The sequence below is a fragment of the Nanorana parkeri genome, unplaced genomic scaffold (genome assembly GCF_000935625.1).
Source record: "Nanorana parkeri isolate BGI_ZX_2015 unplaced genomic scaffold, ASM93562v1 scaffold236, whole genome shotgun sequence".
NCBI lineage: Eukaryota > Metazoa > Chordata > Amphibia > Anura > Dicroglossidae > Nanorana > Nanorana parkeri.
This window is the reverse complement of record NW_017306504.1, coordinates 257,272-283,075: the sequence shown is the minus strand read 5'-3', so window position 1 is coordinate 283,075 and position 25,804 is coordinate 257,272. Positions and strand designations below refer to the sequence as shown.

At 40.1% G+C, this 25,804-nt stretch overlaps 1 protein-coding gene across 1 annotated transcript in view; it reads right to left on the bottom strand.

Moving 5' to 3' along the window:
* Window positions 1-25,804, bottom strand: part of NTRK3 (neurotrophic receptor tyrosine kinase 3) — a 588,664-nt gene that overhangs the window by 312,539 nt on the left and 250,321 nt on the right. The window contains exon 5 of the mRNA XM_018556369.1: window positions 12,763-12,831. Within this exon, the coding sequence (XP_018411871.1) occupies window positions 12,763-12,831 (69 nt within the window). The remainder of the gene's footprint in view (window positions 1-12,762; window positions 12,832-25,804) is intronic.

Below are 25,804 nucleotides of genomic sequence, written 5' to 3'. Positions count from 1 at the left end.
CCTAGGGCAGCAGCAAAGGTAAATACGCCCCTGATCCCGGGTATGATAAAGTTTGAAACACGAAATCATAAATTATAATATAATAATAAAAAAATTATTTAAAAAAATGGTCCAGTAAATGGAAATTCTGGGGGCGCTGCCTGATCCGTACCACAGTCAATAGAGTACAGTAAAAGTGCAGGCAGGGCACTGGACAAAGCTCTAGGGACAAAATTGAAGTGAAATAGTTTGATACATATGTGTAATTATAGCAGATTACATTGTATTGTGTGTATTCTGTGTAAATGTCATGTTTGCACTTTTGAATTTCCCGCCGGCTCTGCCCCCCCCACTGTGATGCCCGAAAACAAAACTGAAAGCTAAATGCCTGCATCGGCCGGGCGTACACAGCAGAGGACACCGCAGGCTCGCAGGGACAAGGTAAGTGACACTTTTGCGCAATCCCGAGTGTGGCTCGGGGTTACCGCTCTTGGTACTGAAAATTAACCCCGAGCCACACTCGGGAATACCGCCAGGGAGGTTAATAGACATGTGCACAACAAAAACATTTTTTATGTTGTTTCAGATTCGGAGGCATTGAGCCTTGGAATCCGAAACCGCACATTAAAACTGCAGAACGAGTGGCAGCCACATCGGCCTTTTTGGAGTAGATCTTGGTATACACCAACATGGCGGCACCCGCATGTTCGAGCATTGCCATCTTGGTGTATACCAAAATCTACTCCAAAATGGCGGTGCGCATGAGCAGAATGCGCCGGTGGCCGATCTGGCCGCCGCTCGTTCAGTGTGTGACGATAAACGCTATGTGACGTCACACGCTCCGCCTCAAAGATGGCGGTAGGCATGCACAGAATACGCCGGCGGTAAATTTTGTATGCCCGAATATCGTTTTAGTATATTCGGGCATATATTAAATTTGTAATTTTGGATTCGGACGAACCTGTGATTCAACTGATTTTCAACTGACATTACAAAGAAGGAGGAGAAAGTAGAAATTTTAACCCTTAGGAAGCTAATTAGAAACGCTACTGGGTAATGGTTTCTTCATTTCCTTAGGCACCTTTACATACTGACATATAACTCTCTGGACTCTGGATGAAAATTTTAGCTGAGTGATGTTTAGTATGCTACCGCACAGTGCATTATAAAAAACGCAATGATGGTTTTAATAAAATCCTTTTTTATAATTTTCTCATCATTTGTTGTATCTAAATGCTGCTGATCTCCAGTAGTTTCTTTGTATCTGTTTTCTGACTATATGCCGTCACTACAGCAATGGATACGTGGCATGTCTTACTGCAAGTATCCTGTTGGTGACAACATTGGACCATTCCTGTGTAATATGTGCTAAAACTGCAGCATAATAAAAAAATATTGAAAATCACTTTCAAAATTAAAGCTTATAAAAGATTTGAGTGATTTGGTTTACATATACTTTAAAGAGACTCTGTCATCTTTTATGAAAAATACAGCCAGCTGATCCCTGCAATAGTAGCAGCTGAATACTAGCCTTCGTGGTGGGCAATGAGTGAAATGTTAAGCCTCTCTATGAGCTTTATTAATATACAAGAGGCAGCAGAAGGTGCATCTAAGAGTGCATTGATTGCTGGAATCAATTCGAGAACAACCAGAAATGTGTTCACCTGCTGGTGACGGTGAGCAATACTTCAACTGCACTGCAGCAAACGACATGTCCAGTTCATAAGCTCCATGGCAGGGTCTATTTAAAGTATAACTAAAAGCAAAACTTTTTTTTAGATTTGCATATAGTGATGATGTCTCTGGGCATAAAAGTAGGTAGATCCATATTTTTCAGTTGCCACAGGAACAGGAGTAAATGGGACATCTTCCAATGGGGAATTACATTTGAAAAGATATTATCTAACTTCTTGTTAAGTCTACAGACAAGAAGTGAAGAAAAATAACCCTGTGAGACACAGATGGCAAGAAAAAAACTGACAGCACTACACTATCTAAAATGAGAAAAAAGGTTTGGCTTTAGATATACTTTAAGATGATGTCTTGGAGAACTATGGGGTGAGCTGACATTTGACATTGATCAGGAAGTGAGCAAAAACATATTGCTACTCACTCACGTCCCAATCATCTCCCTGCAGAGAGTTGTGACTGTCAGTCACCGCTCCCCACAAGGATCCCCCCCCTCCTCTCTGTGATCCTCCAGCGCTGACTGGAGGAACAGATGGGGGCGGGCACAGCTAGCTCTGCCTCTAGATAGCCAGAGCCCACTGTCAATCAGCCAGCGGAGTGGATCTCCACAGTATTGTTGGAATCCATCTCAGCTGCAGCACTTTTAGCATATAGCAGGCCGTGACACTAAAGAGAACTATGGGGAAAAAAGGTTACCCTTTAAAGTATGTATGTATGTTTTGATTTTCCCAACATAATTCTTTGAAATGTTAGGGTTTCTAAACATGGATTGATTATCATACTAAATCAGTTACTTAAGATTTTCTGTACTAATATAAGCCGCTTTCAATGTTCCATAACATCAGATATCTGCTTTAGTATTACAAATCTAAGAGGAAACATATGCCAATATATTGCATACAAGTGTTTCTATTGTCCCTGCATATGGATATAGGTGCTTTACAACCTCAACCATCATCCGAATTTGTCATATATGACCATCCAAGAAGTGTCAGTTTCCTCAAACTGACCTATTAGCATTTTAAAGAAAGAGGGGATCAAATGCAATACATGAATAAAACATAAGACTCTCCAAAGTCAAATAATACTGTCATAAAACCACTTCAAGTTAAGTGCCGTGAATGATGTTCGTAAAGAGTAAAAATAAAGCTTTCATTTTCTTTGTATTATCCCTTTAATTTCACATTTTATAGGTTGGCATGGTAGCTCAACATTAACAGGTGCTCAAATGAATGGTGCAGCAAATATGCAAATGTATTTGCCCATTATTTTTTTATGGAAAAACATACATAAACTATAATGAATTTCTAAATTGTGCAATTAAATAAGGGGGCAGTGAAGTATAGAGTGTGTGATCCCAGCTGCCGTGTCCTTGCTTAGTCAACTTAGCTCACTTTTCATACAATAAACTGCTATAAATATGTAGCAACCTTCTGAATGAATCACTAGTCTATTTTGTAGTAGAAAGTTGATATTGAAAAATGGCATCTACTGAGACTGATTTATAAAAATTTAAAGTAAGTAAAGAGATTGTCTCCTACAGCAGCAAATGTAGTTCCAGCTGTCATTTTTTTAGAGCAGATTAGTATTTGATTGGTTGCTGTAGGCAACACCTCTGTCTTTCCTCTCTTCTAGTTTTCATATACATGCTTCTTTTGCTTAGCTTTGTTGTGTTCCCATGTAAATTGAATTTCCATGTCAAATGGAAGATATATCTATCCGGTCAGGGAGATTTAGCAAGCAAGTTACTGACAGAATAAGCAAGGCATCTAGTGCAAATCAGGATGTATTTTGGTTTGCAAAGGATTTTCAATGGTTTTGTGTGTTTTGTGTTGTTTCTATACACCGTGTATGGACATGAGGACACCGAGGGACATTCCATCGCTCCAGCGGAGGAGAAGACAATCTGGAGGGAGCACTGTCACAGCCAGGTGGCTCCAAGGATTGGGTGAGTATAACTTAGTTATTTTCCTCCCTAGACCAAAATGAGCACTTAACCCTTGCAGTGTGGTGGTAGTCCCAACAGTCTGCAACAGTTAATAAAACATTTCCCCCAGAGTTCTGCTTTAAAAGAAAAAATTTTATGCCAATTCTGACATCCTTTGGTGACCTAAAAAGTAGTAAAGCATTTGTGATAGCTGTTTTTAGGAGATTACAGCAATCACAGGGTAAGAAAGCAGTGGAACACACTTTATCACACTATAGTAGATGTACACCATGCCTCTGCCAGGTGATAATGTCACACCTTCCATATCAGCTTTATTCAACAGTTTCCTCCAAGACACCCACATCAATCATTGACAGGCTACAGGATGTCAGGTGCCTAGAACACTGTAGAAACACCTTTTTCTACACTATTGAGTGTAAAGGAGTTAACTGCTGTCTCTGATAGTGACACTAATATATCATACCTAATAAAAGAAATAATGAAATGAAAGCTTACATCTTCAATCTTGTATTAGCCAAGTGTCCCTTTCATTCCAGATGTTCTTCTTTCCTCAATAGTCTACACGACACAAACTTCTGCTGCTGATTTGAGGAGCAATGAATCTCCAACACAGTAATGTAAAATCAAGTGCATTAAGAGCACTAAAAAGTAATAAAACATGCCCAAATATAGGTATAATATGTACAAATGTTACAATGTTACTCGTTTTAACTTCATTCTTAGCTACATCCTTCTTCAAATCCATATGTTAATGGTAAATATACATTTTTGTCTCAAGGTTATGAAGGTTGCTAAGAGAGTAGCATAGGGCTTTGATGTAGCATTGGGTCACCAACTGAGCAACACTGAAACAAATGTCCATTTGTGTAAAGTAGAGTGAAAGTATGGCTTAAACTAGACCTTTACCCAGATCTTTAAAATAACAACAAACATACCTTCAGAAATGTTTAGTAATGACAATCCACAAACACATATTTCTAGATAATTGCTGGCTTTCGATTCTGTGCAGACCTTATTTCTCTTTTCTTTCCCAGTCTTCTGGCAGTGACCACGTTAACTAAGGGCAAATTACTAGATCTCCCTTTACTTCCTGCAAATCTGGCACATGTGACTAGGACATGTGACCATGCATATCATATCAGGGGAGGAAAATGCCTTTCCCTGAGATCTCATCTGATTACAGATGAGATTTCCCAGCAATGCTCTGCTGATGTAACCTTCCCAAGATGCAACACTTCGGCACTTACATAATATGTGCCAGGATTAGACCAGGAAGTGGATGAACTCTATTTGTAAGTAAATGAAAAACACGTTTGTTTAACTAATGAATGCTAGAAGATTTAAAGTCAGCATGCAGAGCTGCATGCTGCTGTGATTTTTAGTAAAAGGGGGTAAAGGTCAGCTTTACGTATTTTAGCTGCACACCAAGAAAAATGTGAAGTGAATCTATTTAAACACCTCTACCAAATGTTTGGGGCAGATTTACAATCTATTATCTGGAATACTAGAGATTTTGACCTTTCCCGATAAGGGTATATTTCCAAAATATGTAAACTGTGTTTTCTGTTATGTTCTTTTGCTATGTATTACTTAATCCTATTAATTATCAAGTGCATAAAAATGTGCATGTCTTTCCACACTGTCTATATATCCTCATTATGCTGTTTATTTGAGACTGTTGGGGAAACTAATTGGTAGTTTTGTCATTTTTGCAGAAAAGCAGCAATTTCTATAATAAACCTTATATAAGTAGCTAAAAGCATGTGTCTGCATTATCCATAGTAATGGACCAAATACTATCTTACATTTTACCATCTGCAAAGGGCTAAATTAAGATGACATGCTAGCCTACCAATGTGTGAATGATAATGGACCATCATGCTGAGCAACTACTGTACATGGGTTTCAGTTAAAACAGAGGGATCGATGTCATCTGAGCAAAAATAAGTCTTCCCTTTTCTCATACAGTTTCTTTTGCTAGATTTACCTACAAGTGCCCAGAGACCAGATAAAGGAAAACATAATAAAGAAAAATAGTACCCCGTATTAAGTTAGGCACTCTACAACTCTATATGTGTCCTAATTTTGCAAAACTCATTAACATAAAATGTATGAGGTGATACTACAATGATTGAGGCTTCCACATGCCATCCATGCTGCAAAATGTTGGCTTCTGTTAAGACTTCAGTACTAAAAAGGCCACTTAGAATTTACGCCAAACTGAGTTTGTAGATTCTACTGCAGAATGACCAGCAGATTAACAATAAACTGTGATGCGGTTTCTATTTGCAACCTCATTAAAATCACCAAGACAAAATAGGAATGGGCACAGTATTCTTGTCTAAATTAATAAAACCATTACCATCACTATCATTAACATCTCATTTCCCTTATGACTTTATTATGGAAGCCCTTTCCTTAGTTAAGCTAAATGAAGCATGGACGAGGTTGGAATATATTTCTAAGTAAACTGTAAGTTTAAAGAAGCACAGATGAAAACTGGACCACAAATCACACAACCTAGACAATACTGGCTTCATTTATGTTAATTGAAATAGCTGACTGATGCTTCTACATCTCATTAACTTTCACTCATGTAATTTTGATCCCAATGTTAATAATTATTGTCTCAGCCGGAAGACAATAGGGCATCTAGTGCAACTGTCTGAAAATAAGGACAGATAGTCTCTTCTTACTGAGGCCATGGCAGTATAGGAAATAAGGTTATAGGCAGCAATCTAATCCATTAGCTGGCTCAGACGTATTCATTCTAACCCAGTTTGCAGTTCTTGATGTGTCATTATTATTTTTTTCTGAGATCACTTGTATGTTCTGTCCTGGCCCATGATAAAATTTGTCCTCCAGTCATTCAAAAAAGCACAGAACCTGCCACTTTAGATGCAATTACCCTTCTCCTGAACCTTTCTGCATCAAAGCAGAATTTTTACAGCTTTTTCTAAGATGCATTGTGGATATCAATCTTCTGTAAACAATATGCTGAAAATAGGTTAGGAAGTGATGGGAAATCTCTTCAAAGGGGCACAGACAAAAACACATTTTTTGTTGAATGATGAGGGTTAAAGCCAAATTCCAGGATTAATGTACAATGTGAATGTATACCCATAAATGTTTGTGTAGTTTTGGATGAAGTGTGGAAGGCTCATATTCACTAACAAGCTTATATAGCTGCCTTAGTTTCCCAAGGTAGATTCCCCTTCTTTATATTCCCCATTAACCATTGTCAGAGATAAAGAGAGGAAGGAGAATCCAAAATGTTACAATTGTCACCGGAAACAGAAATAGAGAGAAAATCTTCAAATGGGGACATCTGTTTCAGTGCTAACTGTCTGAGAGAGGAGTTCCCCTCTCTTTGTAAAAAATTCCTCTCACTTTCTGTTGCAGCTCTGGAACAGGAAGTGAAATCTCCCTGATGGGATACACGACAAGCAAACAAGCCACCATGGGTTTAACCATTCCCTTTTCCAGCCTGTCTCAACCAGGGTGCCTTCTGGCTTTCTTAGGTTTGCCTCGAAATATTCACATATCATCATGCCTATGATGTGAAGAGGAGCCCCTAGTGTGAGCGGGGGACTCCTGATGTAAAGGGGGCTCTGATGTAACAGAGGCTCCTAAAATGAAGGGGGGATTGATGTAAAAAGAGATCACCCTCTTTTCTGTTTTTGCAGGGGCTCCCCCTTAAAATCCATACCAGAATCCCTATCTTAGATAAGACTCTAGTATGGATTTTGAAGGGTCATTTTTTACATGTAGGTTTTTTTATACTAGAGTCCTCGATATTTTGCATACTTTTAAAAGTTGCCATGACTGAAAAAAGGCTTAAAAAACACTGCACTATTCTATCCAAAATTTAGAGGAATAGTTTTGGCTTAGCATACACATTAAGGCCAAATTGCAAGGTCAAAGCTGAACTCCAAGTGAAGGAAAGGCGACCATTTGATTCTGGGGAGAAAGGAAGTTAAGTGACCCTGTTGCTTTGCTCTACATGGGTAAAACACAGGGTCACTTTACACAAAAATGAAAGGAGAAATATTCTACATAACTTGGTACAAATACAGTGGTCTTTGAAATGTTTGCTTTTCAGCAAAACCTCAAGTCATGCAGTGTTAGGAAGCAAAAGCAGACCTCTGTGAAGGTACTGCTTACCCTTCATGGTAAAATTAACACATACAGTTTGTCACGCAGCAGAGAACACTCGAAAAAGCATAACCTGTCAAGTGTTCTGCTAATATGCAGGACAACAGCAGTTAGATCTTCCATAGCGTGTTTTGGTTCCCGAGTACAACATTTACTACAAACACAGTCCCCAGAGCTTTGCTCAACAAGGTCAAATAGGTCATCTAATTTGAAGCAGCAGCACCATGATAGACTTAGTTAGGCCTGGGAGATATCTTGTTGTTTCTTTAGAATAGCTTTGTCAGCTCTGCTACTTCTGGGCTTTCCTTGTCTCTTCTTATGTGTGCAGCAATAATACCTCTACCTGAGGTGTTTTATTTCTGTCATTACAGGTAGCGTTTCTCTCACTTTGAAAACACCAGGGGACTTGCTGCAGTGGAGAATCTGCACGGCTTTGGATGAGAACCGGATCTCGCTCATCTTCCTCCCATAATGTAGAGGTCATATTGATTAAGACTATGAGGTTGCTTCAGAGCACAATTGATTCCATGTTTGTTATTTTTGCATAACAACACTTAGCATTGATTTTAGGTGATAAAGTGCTGTTCTACTTATCAGATTTGTGTCATATTTTTGGTGCATTAGCAAAGAACAATAAATCAGGGTTGTGTTACTGGGAATAAATGGCACAAGCAGCATAATTTTGCTCCTACGTAAATGGTTCCCTAACTTAATTACCAACATCAGCATTCTGTATAGCTGATAATAACTTGTTAGTGGAACGATCTGACCAGAACGTAGCACGCTGTTATCTGCCCCTGACCCAATGTGGCTGAACGTATTATTCAAAAATTGCTTGATGAAATAAAAAAGTTTTTCTAATTTAACACTCCTGCATCAAACCCTATTGTATATTAATAGAATTGTGATTGTTCCCAACTTCTATTGCTTACAAGAAAGAGGAATAACTGCCACAAACCTATGTATGAAAAGGACAGGGTATCTGACTAGATATCTCAATACACAAGTCTGTCTCTGGTGCAAACACATCACCATCAATATAAGCAGCATTGTACAGTAACCAATGTTGCTACACTTCTTTCTGCACTGCTGCAAAAAGCTGTACCTCCACTTCCAAATAAGGAGAAAGTGTGTGACATATTCTTCCTGCTCACCGCAGGTCCCCTACCAATGTTTTTTTCCCCTCACATTTTCCAATCAAGTTTGAATCTAAAATTTGCTCACTGTGTGTTAGTATCTTGAGTTCTTAGTAAAAAAAAACTACCTCAGGTGCCTACTGGGCATATGGATGACATTAGTAACTGGACTGTTTCAGGATTTCAGAAGTTGAGTCAACAATTGAATGAAGAGCTACTCTTTGTGTGACCATGTAAATCCTTTGGGGTGTAGAAGCTGACAGCCTGAGATTCAGATCTCATTTCTTCACACCACCATCCTAGGATTGGATAACAAGAATATAAATATATCTATATAACAAGACTCCATGGTTTTGGCGCTTTTAATCCACTCCTTCTGGATTAGATTTAGCACTGATCGGTTATTCCTATCTCCTGTATAATACATAGACAAGAATACATAACCATGTGGCTTATGAAATGCATGTTCAAAAGGTAATATGCAAAGTATTTATGGTATTGGTCACCGATTGAAAATAAAAACACAGGCAATTCTCTGGTGTTTTGGTAAAGTATACCAAATTGACACTGAAAACAACACCTAAACCTCAACAGCTAGGGAAAGCTAACAATTCATTTAGAAACCTTAGACATTCCTACATTTTGGCCAAAACTATGAACATTAGCCATCCTTGTTGAGAAAAAAGAGATTTTGATAAGCCACAAACTGTCACAAATGTGCAGTGTATGTTGTGAGATTGCCAATTAGTCAGACATTGTATTCAGTAGTCCACTGAGCATGTTCAATACCCCAGCTGTAACATTCATGCTCATTCAGGATTATTAGATAAGGCAGTGCACATGCAGTGCAGACATTCAAGCTTCGGTAAGCTATCACAACCAGACTTTGTTGTGCATTAATTAGCTGTACATCCTCAAATCATCTCTGAATTGGTGCTGACACTGTCCTTTCTGGAGGGTGGCTACGTTTGTTCCCCATGGTCCCTGTGTGTGTTGTAAAGTAGCCACCGCTCCAAGCTCACTCCCGTGATGGAATACAATCTCAGTTTACTAGTTTAGTAATTTTTATTGAGATTGTAGTCCACCACAGGAGCGAGCTTGAAGCATTGGCAACACACACAGGGACCATGGGGAATAAAAGTAGCCACACTCCAGAAGGGAGGACCGTTTCAGCACCAATTCAGAGATGATTTGAGGATCTACAGCAGAGTGATACACAAATAAGATACATTTTTGTTAATAGTTAAGGTACTTGAAAGTATTTTTAAGATTTAGCTCCTGAGTTTAGTGTCATTTAAAGTGAAAGTTGCATTTGAACACAGGATTGCAGTCTGCACTACTTAATTAGATAAGCCTGATGATTATATATTCTAATTTCACGTAACATATTGAATTCTACAGAAACTATACAGCTGCTATATATTATACCAGTAACACAATTATCATTTTAGCTTAGTTTAGTACGAGTATATGTACTTTTATTCTCTAAGTGATGTATGGACTTTGATTTAGGGACTTTTGTTAGCTATCATTATGTCATGTTTGAATACAAGCAATTGGCACAATGTATAGTTTATCCCTTTCAGTAAAAGAATCAGTAGGGGTTGTCAGGTTAAACGGAAATTTAATGACACTTTTTACTTGTCTAGATATATAATGCCCAGCAATGTCTCAAAGTAAGTTCAATATCCTTTTGTGAAATATGGAATTGATTTAACATCCAATTTTTGTTTGAAATAAGTGTTCAACACTTTATCAATAATTCAGGAACCTGTATTCAGCAGCCCTTATTTTCCTGTCAAAGAGGTCTACATCTCCTGAAGAGGTTAGAAGATGTATCTCACGGGATCTTTAAAACTGCAGCTACTTAACTGGCTTGTTGACAAATGGATCTGCAGTACACAGCTAAGCAATGGAGTGTTAGATTGCCTAGTCTTTAGCTGGTTAGGAAGGCTCCCCAAGCAGTAAAACCTGTCACCAACTTTACTGACAGAGAAACTATATTGGTATTTCATAAGGCTCATTTTCTGCATCTGATGACAGATTTCATTTTTGGATCATTTTCACAACTGGGGTTCTCATATTACAAAAGTTACTACTGAGAGAAATGGGAATCATTTTAGAATATGACCACTGTGGCTGGAAATACAATTTATACAGCAATATATGTGACTTTCTCAGGTCCTACTGCACAAGTTAAACTCGTCCACGATTCATGCCAACGCCCTAATCATCCACTGTTGAACACATAAACATAAGTAAATTGTGCACTATATCTGACAGGCTCATGCTGTCGCTATGAGTAAAATTTGCATGTCCAATATTTTTTTGATCTGCTGGTGTTGGGGGTGTCCTGGGAAATAGGGACAGCTTATGAGCAGCAAAAGCAGCACTTAAATGAGAGGTCATCAGAGATAACGTATCAACTGATGAGTTTAAAACCTGACTGACTGCTATAATGTGCCGCCACTTTACAATTCAGGCATCACTGAGTCACTAGTTGGTGGAGAAAAAATTACAGCACAATGGGCGAAGAGGGTTCTTTACAGTAAGAGCGGCTAAGGTTTGGAACTCACTGCCATCGGCAGTGATTTCAGCCAAGAGTGTAGATTTGTTCAAGAAACGTTTGGACAATTTCTTGAGGGACCGTAATATCCAGGGATACCAGTATCCCTAAGAATGAGATGATGCGTGGACCTATATGGGTTGGACTTGATGGACGTATGTCTTTATTCAACCCCAAATACTATGTAACTATGTAACATGATCTGTAATTGTTTTTTGATGTGGGAGTCTGCTAAGTTCACTCAATGGCGGTGATATCAACCCTCAGAATGCTGAAGTGAGGAATAGCATGGCTTGTGAACTAGTGAGGTGAGGACCATTTGGCAAGCAGAATATTTACAAATATGATGTTTAAGCGTTCTATTACAACATATGGCCCTGCCTACACATCATAAAAGCCCTTATTCTGTGTATATGTGTGGTTCACATATATTACTTTTCAGATATTTAATGTGGCTTCAACAAAGTCACTTCACACTGTTTTCTTTGAACTTTTAGGCCTATGATATGGGTAAGGACTGTAGCAATCCCAGCCTAGCACAGACAAATTTCATTAAGCTAATATCAAACAAAACTTCCCATCTCCTTTTTGCAGAGATCATATGACCTGCACCTTGTTGTTATCCATGGAAGGCTGGGCTTAGGAGGGAATACAAAGCTTATATACAGACAGGCAAATGCAGCATGCTTTCAGGGGCATCTGGAAAACTCATGAGTACCTTCTAAGGTGCTTTTGACTATCTACCTCCTGCTAAATTTCTGACCTCCTTCTAAATTGTTTTTTTTCAAACCCATTGGATTGTACAGGGAGAAAAGCAGTCCTGACACAGACAAATGCCAGTGTACACAATCTCTAAAAAAAAGCTATTTTATTTCAGCCTTATTTCACATTTCTTTGTACAAAGGCAGAGGTAGAATAACCTCCTGTTTACTCAGTAATCCTCAAGAACTTCAATTTCATTTCCTTCTAAATTACAATTCAGCTTCTCAAAGATACCTTCAACAAAGCAGGTATTTGAGTGTATACAAAATGTAAAATTCAGATTACCCAAAATATACCAATGCATTTAGATGCTGGTGTATTATCACTTGGGTATACTTTACCTAAGTCATATCTTTCATTGGATAGGATCTTATGTATGTGTACACTATAAGCCAATGTTTAAAATGTCTTCCTATAAAATATTTTCCACCTTAGCATAGTGTGCAATGGTATAACTTACTGTATTTCTCAAAGGACAACCCTGCAGAAATGGGATCAAAATGTGAAAAAAGAAATATAATACTCACAATTCTATAAGCTCTAGATTCTGAAAAAGCTGCCATGATAAGGTTGTTAGACGATTTCCTGAAAGATTTCTGCAAATGCAAAAAGTAAAAGAATAGAATTAATAGTGAATACAAAAATGTATTTTGTTATATATGATTTTCATGCAGATACTGTTGGTATGCTATTAAAGCATATGTAAATCTTCTTTTAAATAGTTTACATTATTTCAATCTGTTGTATTCCATAATAGTCAAAACAATACTATACTGGCACAAATCAGTGTGACAGTAAAAGTTTGCATATAGATTGCAAAACTATTTCTATATGTATTATTTATTATGTTACATTTTAGTGATTCTGCCATTAAACATGATGTATGACATACAATGAAGATTTCAACATCTATTAGAAAGCTCTTTGCATAAATAAGAAATAAATTAAATGACTATAATCTGATGTATTGGTTAAAAAGATATTAGTATGATGGACAATTTCTGCCATTAAAGAGCTTAAAGTGCCTGAAGAGATTAACCATATAATGTAAACTGGAACAATCTTTGCACTTCACAGGTTTTTGATCATCAAAAGTAGCTAAGCAGACCACTCACAAGCTTCATACAGTATATCTGTTAGTTACTTCAATGGTATGAGTTCAGTGCATTAGCAGTTGACTCATTTTCCTGTTGGATTTTACATTCATTTTTATCTTGGAACAATGGGAACTGGTGGCATGTGTTCAAGGATTCTAGGCTGGTGCTCTGGTATTAGATCTGCAAACTGTTTACCATACACCCCCTCCCCCCCAATGCAATATCACTTGTGCCATCCTCCTCACAGCACTAGGATAAACCATCTTAAAGCAACCCTGTCATATTAGTAGTGACGTAGGGGTTAGAGCATGGTACCACCGTGTGTAGCGAGGGACACAGGTTGCAGTACTGTTACACAGGAAAGGTAGAAGCCATGGGATGCCAGCGAGGTAAGCAAACTACATCTATTCCAGGGAGCTTTTATGTAGATGTCAGTTTTATCCAGAAGGTGTGGACTGAAGATGTCACTAAAATAGAAGTTGAGAAGGCACTGGATCCACTGATAAGGTGTGATTTTGCCTCATTATGAGAAGGTTGACTCACTTCCTCAAATTTCTTTAGTAATCGACAGACAGCAACAAAATACTGACAAGAGTTATAAGTCTTCCCCATTCTATATGATATTAAGGACTTTCTGTCTTTAGCATAGATGCAATATTTCCAGCACAGGCGTAGCTACCCACTGATTGATTTTTCATTCCAGAGGTGCAGTGTTTGCTGTTTAACAAGAGCTCTGCACTGATTTATTTTTCGGTACTCCCTGGAGATACTTTTCAGCATAGAAGGAATGTGTCTTGAATAGATTTAGAAGTTATTGCTGCTTATTTTTCTGGTGTCCAATGTTAATTTTTAGCATAGCGTTGATGTTTACTGCATAGCATTAGTTGCGTATAAACGGATTTTACTCACTGTCCAGAGAAATACTTTAGAATACATGTAGTTTGTCCTGATCCTATATCCACTCCAAAACTCTACTTCGTATAATCCTACCAAGATGGTAGATATGGATCCTACCCTATGACTGACAAACAGCATAGATCAACTGGATGACAGGACTTAATCTACACTTCACAGCATTAGTGGTAATGTAGGGCTAGGCACCTTTGAAGCAGCACAAACTAAACACTTAAACCAGAACGCAGCAATAGCTCAGGTCTATGGCTGTAGTTGGTGCATAGCTTTCAACTGGAAAGCTATCCATACACACTTAATTTTTTCTTAAGAGAAAAGCACTTGATTCCCCCATCCATGATAAACAATGTAGATGAAGAAATCTCTCACTACTGGCTATTGTATTCAAGCAGCCACAGGAGTAAACATGTCTCATGTTTACCGATCTCTTTACTTTCCTAAATTAACACTAGGGTTCTGAGCACACCTGTGTTCATTCATAACTGAATGGATAGCAAACATGAATAACATATTTACTATCTCACTACCTCCTCTGTTTGTGAATGAACACAGAAGTGGTCAGTACTGATTACTTCCATGTTCAGTAGCAAGTGCTAGGCAGCAGGGAAGAAGGATATTCTGTTTCCACAATCTCTTTCCCTCTTTCTTTCAGACCCCTGATATTTCCCCATAGCCTCCACTATAAAAAATGTTAAAAAAGTAATAGCAAAATTGAAAAAAAACTACCCACACACATAAAAAAAGTTTAAAAAAGGGTTTTAAAATACCTGTGTCTCCCCTGCGCACTCCCGTCCGCAGATCTGAAGATTCTCGGGCGGCCGCAAAGGATCATGGGGCGGGCGCATGCGCAGTTCAGATATTTGGCCGGGAGAAAAGGAGAGACACAAGGTAAGTTAATGTAGCAGCATGCACCCGCACAGACTCCATGGGACAGGAAGTGCCAGGAAGAGAGAGGAGTCAGCGCTGGATCAGAGACCAGAGGGACTCCTGAAAACTGCTGGAAAGAAGAAGATGATTGGATCAAGAGGCATCATTTAAGGTAACCAATGTAGATGATGACATATCTCACTGTTGGCTATTGTATTCAAGCAGCCACAGGAGTAAACATGTCTCATGTTTACCAATCTATTCACTTTCCTAAATGAACACTAGGGTTCATAACTGAAGGGATAGCAATCATGAATAACATGTTTACTATCTCACTATCTCCACTGTTTGTGAATTAACTCAGAAGTGGTCAGTAGTGATTACTTCCATGTTCAGTAACAAGTGCTAGGCGGCAGGGAAGAAGGAGTGTCTGCTTCCACATTCTCTCTTGTTATTTCATAGGGGGAAATATCAGGGGTTTCTGACCCCTGATATTTCCCCATAGCTTCCACTATTAAAATGTTTAAAAGTAATTGAAAAAAATGAAAAAAACCTATTGTGAATGCATACCACAGTGTGCACTTTTGTCCATCCATGATGCGTATGTATGGTACACTTTGGCGTGAACAGTTAGCAACAACTAATAGGTGAAGTCAAGTTCATAGCAACATAAATATAACCCAAGTATTTTATTTTTACATGTTTAATGTGCTTAAATCAGGTAGTGTAGATGGTGCAAGGTTTACATTAAATGAATCTGCAGATAAATACACTATGTTTTTAAAGATCATACTCACATTTCAAGCCAGAGAGTTAATCTGTTACATAACAAGTACTGAATGACAGCTGCTGTGCACAAACTCAATGAGAGTCCGATATTATCGAAAGAACCAATTTCCAGTCTGTTTAAAGTTTCCAGTCCTATTAGCCACATTTCATTATAGTTCATTATTAATTATGAAGACAGTGTGCTGCTAAAGATGAGTGCATAGAGGCGCCATTCATAATTTTGGCACTGAGCTAGTGACAGATGCATAGCCAATAGATACATGCAGAAAATTGTACCTAGCTCAAGGAATCCGGGAAGCAAGAGTGCAAGAGAACTAAGTACAAAAATCATAAAGTGCATCTATTTATCTATCTATCACACCAGATTTTTCTTTTAAATCTGCTTTAACGCAGGCTCCAGAGTAAAGCTGAATTGTAGTGTGTAGTTACTGTCAGGGATACCTTTTATATGGAATGCCAGCAGCAAATTTCTCTCTTTTTCCCTTTGTGTATAAGATGCCATAACACAAGCAATTACACCAAAATATGTAACCAAATCAAGAAAACTGGAAAGTTCCAGCACTTGCCAAACGTTTCCTGAAGAATAGTGAGCAGGGTCTATGCAGAACATGGAATTTTTACATAATCTTGAGTACTTATATGGATCTAAATTATGACTTTTAAAGTTGGATTTTGGGCAGATACAAAACGCACAAAGTAATTCAGCTGTATTTAGGAATATATAATTCAGGGCCCTTTCACAGTAGCTCGTCCACTAAAACACTGCATTTTTAGCGGTTGGGCTAGTAATTTGTGGCAGCTCTGGCAGTGTACGTGGTATTTCACTTTCTCAGAGCTGTCATTGTTAACGGTTGCATTTTCCCCCAGCACAACACACTGCCCAGCGTTCAGATGTAAACAGGGCACATAGAAACCAATTGTTTTATGCATGTGTGAATGGGCCCTAAATATATGATTTTTAATTCAGTACCTGAATTTGACCTGGCATTAGCCTTGCAATCCCCTGTATAGCAGGGCTCAAACTGGGAGAGGGAGAAGCAGCACAAGAAGTCATACTGTTGTGCTATCGTGCTTATGTGCTAACAAGCAGCATGCTTATAGAAGGAGAGGGAAGAATAACAGAGAGATGAGCTCATCAGTCTGCTGCTTCTCCTTCATTGTTCGGTCAAAAGGTGGTGTAGAGAAAATACCTGTAAGTATTTATTAACGGCAGTGAAAAACAGGTCTCCTGCCCTGCCAGACAGGGGTGTGCTGTGTGGCAGAGTTTAACAGGGCAGTTTCCTTATATGTATTTCATTTGTGTGTTGAACTGTTTACCTCCTGTTCAACTTTAAGACCAGGGCCATCCCTATAATGAGGTCAGCCTGGTCATGTGGGGGGGAGCAGCAGGTGTGCCCCTGTCACCCCCTTTCTGGCCAGAGCATCCAAGAGCTCTTAGCAACCTGTGACCCTCTGGCCTGTGTCCAGCCCAGCTCCTGGCAAGTATTGATGTCAGTGAGCTGAGTGGGATGTCAGGCGTGCCCCCCTCTCTTCCCCCCGTACTGTGCACACTACTAGCAACTCTCCTGTAATGTGCACCATTAACACAAACACGTGCATTGCCAGCAAATACCCCCAGGCGGCAAATAGTATAGGGATACCCCTGTTTAAAGCATATGTAAAACTACACAAACAGACCAAGATCTACAGCTGTACAAAACCATCACTGTGGCACAGAGGATATCTGTGATAAATTAAGTATTGCACAGATAAGTGAATTGATGAGGTTAAGGCAGCATACAATTTTCAGTTTAGCAATTTGATATTGGAGGTCCATAGATCTCTCACATTTAAATTAATACCCAATTATTGAAATGTTTTGACCAGATAATAAGTTGACTTTAAAAAGGAATACATAATGATAGTGACTAGCCAATCATTCACATAATACAGATAAAGAACTGTCAAGTATTACAAAGCCATTATAATGTTCCTAAACTTTTCAATTAGATTCTCTTTGAATGTTACAATTCTTTTCATTGTCATTTGCTGTAAAAGCATTCTGGATCAAGGCAAAAATAACTTCAGCTTCAAACATGTACAATGTTTTTAGCTGCATTTTTTTACATATTCTGTCTCAAATACCTTTCAATTACTTCTCCTCAATCTTGTGAAAAACACATTCTGAAATCTTGAAAAAGTACAATTGTCCGATTCCCTTAATAGCTCCCGATGTTTGCTAAATCAAAACAATCTTGCTATATAGTTAAATGGGTATTTGGAAAATACTTGTGTTTGAAAATATGTGCTCTAGTAGTTATGACACATACAATAAAAATTGTATTGATATAACAACAAGCAAGGATGTGGACTATCATATGCCAGATAGAATAGAAATGGTACTAATATCACAACAGGCAACAATGTAGACTTTCACAAATTAGATCAAAGCTCATATATAAAGAAAATGGCCACAGCAAGATGTGGAGAAAGCAAGATACATACAGGGAAAGAGAGAGGAACATGGTAGATGGTTTACACCCAGAAAATGACAGGCAGCTTCGAGATAAGGTCAGAATATTAACCTTGCAAAAAGACAAGGTGAAATGGAAAGTGATGGTGGACACAAGGTTCAGGGTTTGAAATTCACCAAAGACTGCAGTAGATTATGGTTGTGGTAACCTTAATGGCCCCATATACCAGATTCCAGGGAATCATGACTCAGAAATCTGATTAAAATGTTGGGCATCGAAATGGCTGATAAATAAATTCAGCTGTAACAAGATGACAATCTCCATGCTTACATAGCATTGGCATCGCCATACACCTTGGTAGTGCAGAAGGACTTCGACTCAGCCGATCCAAAATGTGGTTTGGCTGAGCCGAAGCTCCTGCAGCTCACTAGCTGCCGTTCGCCCCTATTTACATAGGTCATTTGGGTACGCTGATCTGTCATTACAACTGGACGGGGTCAGCTGTTAGATCACGGCGGGCTCCACCCAGCTGTCATTTGTGAGGCATTCGGCCAGCCTAGCTTCGGCTGTCACTTGGCTCAGTCGAGCATAAGCATACGCCTTTGGCTCGGCTGAGCCGCTCAGCCGCCTTCAGGAGCTGTACAGGCTATAGTGAATAGCCCATACAGCAGCCCTTCGGTTCAACTGAACCGAAGGGCTCCCGCAACTGAAGCTAGCAGAAGGATCAGCCGAAGCTACGGCTGATCCTTCGGCTATCTTTGTGAATAACCCCTTCAATCTTTATCGCCCAAAACATTACCCTGAGCTAAGATTATCTAGCTTTACAAAGAAAATGTTCTTAAATTTACTGGTTCTGACTAAGCTTTAAATAGTTTGATAGTTGCCCTGACTCTACCTTGCTCTCTTCCACAATCTTGCTTACCTCTTGCATTTTCTATTCAAAATAAACATGTTTTGGCTTCATTGACTATTTGCAGCACCTCTTTCCCTCATGATCATGTCCATCAAGCTGATTTTTAAGTTACTCCTGTAGCGCCAATTCACTTTCACTAAACTATGGTTAAACTTCCCCTGCAACGTGCAGATTCCCTTGCAAAGTGAACATCTGCCGTCAATAAATCAACCCCATTGTGAGGAAAAAAAATTCTGTGGCATTTCTGAGAACAGACCAGACTTGTGCAGTCTTTTCTTTTTGTTTAGGGAGACTGTTCCTTATCAGCTCTTTGTGTCTCCAGAAACTCTGGCCCTGGTGATTCCAACTTTAAAGTCAACATTATTCTACCAGTTTCCATTGATCCATACTCCATGGTATTTAAAGTTGGTTACTTGATCTATTCTTTTTTTAAGCATTCGTTTTACTGAATTGTGTGTTTTGTTGGTTACAACATGCTTATTGTCTTTTCAGTGTCTATTTGGATGGATACTTTCCTGCCATGTTCTGTTGTTTTGTCAAGTAACCAGTTTCTGTACTCCGTGCTTCAGTTGGGAATTTAGACCCCCTTCTACTTATTATGGGACTCAATTAATAATATTCCGTAATAATTACCACACATAAACACAGTTTCTCTCCCTGCAATCTATAGGTGCGGGTCCACTGTGCCTTATAGTAAATCTGGTCCTGTGTTTTATTTGCAAATAAAGTGATATCAGAGCTATGCACACTGTTTTTTGTAGCCTGTATGATTGCAAAGGACTTCAGAAGTTGAAAGTGGCATTTTGAGGGTAATGGCATGGGAGGAGAGGTGGTCAGAATGAAGGACAATTTAGACGAGGTACCCAACACAACTGGGATAATTACAGAGCTAGGATAACTGGCAGTTCAAAGATTTTGTCATGGGCATCTGTCAACTGGTACGGACAGCACATCTGGAGGTAATGGTTAGTGCATAGTGACATGGCAGGCAAGAGAGTTAAAATTAGTAGCCACACTTTCAAGTACAACATAATAGTATTCACTCTGAGATTCCTATTATGACACACTCTAGCAACATGACTCCATGGAAAAAGGACATGCAAGCACACAATATTCTCTGCAACCAAGTCCTCAATTGATCAATAAACCAGAACAAGTACTGCCAGAGATTAAATTAGTATAACAGTTAAAAATGTTCTATATTTGCTTTACATATCATGACCTATAATACCGTAGGTTAATTTAGAAATACCTGTCTTAAAGTGGACCTAATTGCACCATGCTGTTTTTTAACCAATGCTGCTAAGAAATATTATAAAATACTTACATTTTAGCAGTTCAAGACTCATCTACATGTGGTCTCTGTGAAAGGCCAAAATCTGTGGCCCAGTAGAGCCAATGGCAGACTATATGAATGCATCCCTTTGACAGAGGGACACCCCTTGAGTGTCACACTGTGGCAGAGATCCTTTGTCTGCTGCCACAGCTGCATTAGGAGTCCTGCAGGTAGATAGAGCCATAAACGCCTAACAGGTGTTACACAACTATTGTTAGCAGTCTTGGGTACAGAACAGACCAAACTGATGTCTATTTTAACTCACACCAGGTTTAAGGGATGTGAGTAGAGTAAAAAGTGGCAGTGAAATGGTGAATTGACCATTATTTCTGCTCAGAACATTTTATTTACTAATACTTTGCATGTTAATGCATGTAATGTTTTCTGTGCTGGATGCAAGGACAATTTAGCTGTCCTTTAAGTGAATTATGATAGAGCAGATCCTTTCAGTTAAAAACACAATTAAAAGAGATGCACAGACACAGCACAAAAGGGTCTATCATTCTATCATGTATTAATGGAAGCTGAAAGGTTATTTCCAGAATGCCAGGGAAAGTAGAAATCTAGTAAATAAAAGCCTCATCATGTGCATTACCATGAAAGCAAGTGCAGAAACTGGCTTTGTACAACAAGCTGCATCTTACTATCATATAAACAGGCCATAATTTACAGAAAGGTTCAAGTGAATCGTTATTTTAAAAATGCAATAATGCACACGTAGTTCAATAACAGTATCTGGAACTACACTAGGACCGGAGAGGAGTACTGGTCAAATAGCATAACTTTAATACTCTGGTTTAGGTCTCACTAACCCTCTGACATAATGGTGAATAAGGGAACATGGTGCTGGCTCCTGGCTTCCTGTTTGGCTGGGAAGGCTCCGTACTGAGTGCTTTCCATTCCAAACAGCAGTGGAGCTTGCTAGGATTTTTAGTAACACAGAGCTCACTGCCATGCTAAACATACTAAACGTCAGATTGTAGTCCATCACAGGATTGTGCTGCCTTACCTAATTATCCCGAATGAGCATGAATGTTACAGCTGGGGTACTGACATGCTCAGTGGACTACTGCTCACTCCCGTGATGGACTATAATTTCAATACAAATTAGTAAACTAAAATTGAGATTGGGGGGGCGTGGCCAGGCCATGGGCGCGTGAGGAGTGAGAACCTGAAGCTCCGGGCCCGACTCACCACTTACATCGCTCTTTCCATCATCCCCCACCTTTCAATCCACCCATGTCGAAGAAGGGCAAACAGAAGGGGCAACGGTCCACGCAGAAGACAGCTTTTAAGAAGCTCTTCGTGCTGGCGGCATTTCGAGATTACTATTCCTCTCTGTACAACCTTCCCCGCCCTCCCTCAGCCCAGGCCCTATCTCAACGACAACAGCGTATCCGACAATATTTATTGGACTCACACCTCCCCTGTCTACCTGCTGACATCGTACCTCTCTTAGAAGACCCTTTATCTTCTCAAGAACTAGAATCCACCATCAAACAGACACAGACGGGCAAGGCCCCAGGCCCCAATGGGTTTCCGATCTCCTACTACAAAACCATGGACATAATACAGAGATTTACTGATAGACCAATCCCACTAGACCCGGGCTATTTTTTGCTACACCACAATAACATCCCGTTAAAGACATATAGACGGTCCGTGCTTGTACACCTGGTGAACGCGGCAAAGGCCTGTATACCTCTTTTGTGGAAACAGTCGTCGCCGCCCACCATACGGCAGTGGCTCCAGCGAGTTAATGATATTAAACATATGGAAGATCTCACTAGCTCCATAAAGGGCACAGTGTCTAAATTCTCCACCACATGGTTTTACTGGACTGAGTTCCTTGAATCAACCGAATACCAACTTTTAATGAGCAGTTAAGAGCCACGGCATGAGTGTGATAATACCCTCCCCACCCACCCTTCCCCTGTCTTGTTTCCTTCCCTACCTCTCTTCATTTCCTTATTTAAGTTGTCATACCTTTGCACCCCTGACATTATACCTGTCATGTCGGGCTATGGGCTCCATACAGGGCTCCACGCCTCGACGACTTGAGAGGTTATATACCATCCTTTCCCTGCCTTGGCTCACCTTGGGAACGGGCCCTGGCTTGGTACCAGAGAAGCTATGTTTTTTGCCTACGACAGGGAGCTGTAATGGGATTTCATATGGTTCAATTGTTTTATGACAACACATCACTACTTGATTGTATTACCCCTTAATGTATGACAATGTTACTTGTTTTGTACCTTTGTTTTGTATCTGCAAAAAAAAAAAAAAATGTTTTCTTTCAATAAAAAAACAGAATTGAAAAAAAATAAAATTGAGATTGTAGTCCACCACGGGAGTGAGCTTGAAGCAGTGGCTACTTTACAACACACACAGGGACCATGGGGAACAAAAGTAGTCCCCCTCCAGAAGGAAGGACAGCATGAATTCAGAGATGATTTGAGGACCTACAGCTGACTGATGCAGTGGCGTAACAATCAACATAGTGACCCAGGCGGCCGCTATGGGGCCCTGGGGCACAGGGTGGCCCAGTCAGGACATCCCCTGATGCTGGGCGGTCCGCCTGGGTCGCTATGGCATTTCAGGCTGCTGGCTGTCAATGGCAGCTGTGAGGAGAAACATGCAGCCATTCACATGTGCAGTGGCGCGTACCTCCTCACAGCTGCTGAGTCGATGACAACCAGCAGCTTCGGGGGAGGTAGCTGGGCCCGTCGTCAGCAGCGATGGAGGAGGCGGGGCCCAGCGATTGAGGAGGCAGGTCTTAGCGATGGGGAGCCAGGCTCTGCGATTGAGGAGGTGGGGCCCAGTGATGGAGGACGCAGGGCCCGCAGGCGATCATGGAGGAGAAGGAAACGGACAGAGGATCGGCCAGACAGGTAAGAGGGGTGAGACCCTGCTGAGCCCACCATAGAGGGTCTATGGTGGGCTCTGCAGGGTCACCCTCAGGTGGGCTGTTTGGGTTATCAGGTGGACTTATGTAGAAATCACAGGGCCCCATACAAGATTTTGCTCTGGGGCCCTGTGATTTCTAGTTATGCCACTGGACTGATGAACAAATAAGATACATTTTTGTTAACAGTTAAGGTTTAAAGGCCTGTTAAAGTCTGTGACCTGCCATGGTGTAAATGTTATAGTGGTAATGGGTTTTAGGTTATGTGTCACTTCCTAGGAAAAGAAGCAGCATACAGTGAAAAGCTAGCGAGTATGATGTCAAGCTTGTCACTTGATTTTAGCTTCTGTTGTCTGTCCCTCCCTTTCTACTCTTTGAAGCATGCTCACACGTCTCTTTAGCATCTCAGAACATAACTGGAAGTGACACCTAAAACTCCTGCTCAGGGCATCTGTAGGGTGTAATATTACACATCCAAAACCACATCACAGATTTTACAACTGAAAAGGTATCTTCCTTTTGTCTACCATCCAGCTTTGCAGCACACTTCTGGGGAATGACAACTGCAATTTAATTTCAACTGTACCAATGGAAAATTATGTTGAATATATACAATAAAATGCTTCATGCACAGTGGTTGTACTAGAGGATACCTCCTCTGTGTGTATGTGATTGGCACAAATAAACATGGTTTTGGCCATATATATTTCAGCACATCTGCAATAGATTCAGGGCGAAAAATGTGTAAATCCATTAAATCCTGCAAAATATGAAACATGAATGGCTGAAAAGTCCACAAGTCACAGTATACAAGTGTGCGCTGATAGATGATCCATACAGATCAGGACATCTTACATGTCTATCATTCACCCATAAAACACGCATAAGATCTGTAGCAAATTTAATCACACTGCAGTACGGTACATGGTAATATATTCATGTTTTTTTTCTCATATCCAACATGACTGATCAATGCCTGTGAATAAATTAAATCCAGTGTATAGAAAATACATTTGCATTGGTTCAGTAAAGTTTGGCAGTATCTGCATAGCCCACAGCCAAGACCCGGTAAAACTATATGCTATGCCAGAAAAGCAGATGCCACTTAAAACTGTCAGGAAATCTGACGGGCTGTTGGGCATTGCAAAATACAGAGAGGAATGCTTCTGGGATAAAGAGATTAAACACATGACAGCAGTGGAAATTATGAAGGAAAATAAATGTCATCAGAGCCGGGGTAAGCGCATGCTGAAGCGCACAGTGCGCAGAAGTCACCAACTGTCTGCAGAGTCAATACCTACAAACCTCCAAACTTCATGTGGCTTTCAGATTGGCACAACAACAAAGCGCAGAGAGCTTCATGGAATGGGTTTCCATGGCCAAGCAGCTGCCATCAAGCCTTACATCACCAAGTGCAATGCAAAGCCTCAGGATGCAGTGGTGTAAAGCACGCCGCCACTGGACTCTAGAACGTGCCTGAGTTTGGTGGTTGCCAGGAGAACAGTACTTGCCTGACTGCATTGTGCCAAGTGTAAATTTTGGTGGAGGGAGGATTATGGTGTGGGGTTGTTTTTCAGGTGTTGGGCTTGGCCCCTTATTTCCAGTGAAGGGAACTCTTAAGGCATCAGCATATGAAGACATTTTGAAAAATTTAATGGTCCCAACTGCGTGGGAACAGTTTGGGGATGGCCCCTTCCTGTTCCAACTTGACTGCGCACCAGTACACAAAGCAAGGTTCATAAAGACATGAATGAGCGAGTTTGGGGTGGAGGAACTTGACTTGCGTGCACAGAGTCCTGACCTCAACCCAATAGAACACCTTTGGGATGAGTGAGAGTGGAGACTGCGAGCCAGGCCTTCTTGTCCAACATCAGTACCTGACCTCAAAATGCGCTTCTGGAAGAATGGTCAAACATTCCCAAAAACACAATCCTAAACCTTTTGGACAGCCTTCCCAGAACAGTTGAAGCTGTTATAGCTGCAAAGCGTAGGCCAACTCCGACTCCTTAGTATTGGATATGAGGCTTGGGGTTAGCTAACTTCTGACTTGTAGCTGACAGCTTTTTGCTTTATGCAAGGTGAGCCTCTGCCTCTCCTGACTGCACATCCCTGCTCAACAACTCCATTGTTTTCTATGTCCCCTGTTCAGTGGCGTTATGGGCGCCCGGGGTAGAAATTTTTTTTCGCACCCCCCCCTATTATATAAACATCCACTAGAACTGTACCCCCCACCCCCACACATATATATCAGCTAAGGAACTACAAGTCCAAGCATGCCATCATTGTCCCTGTACACC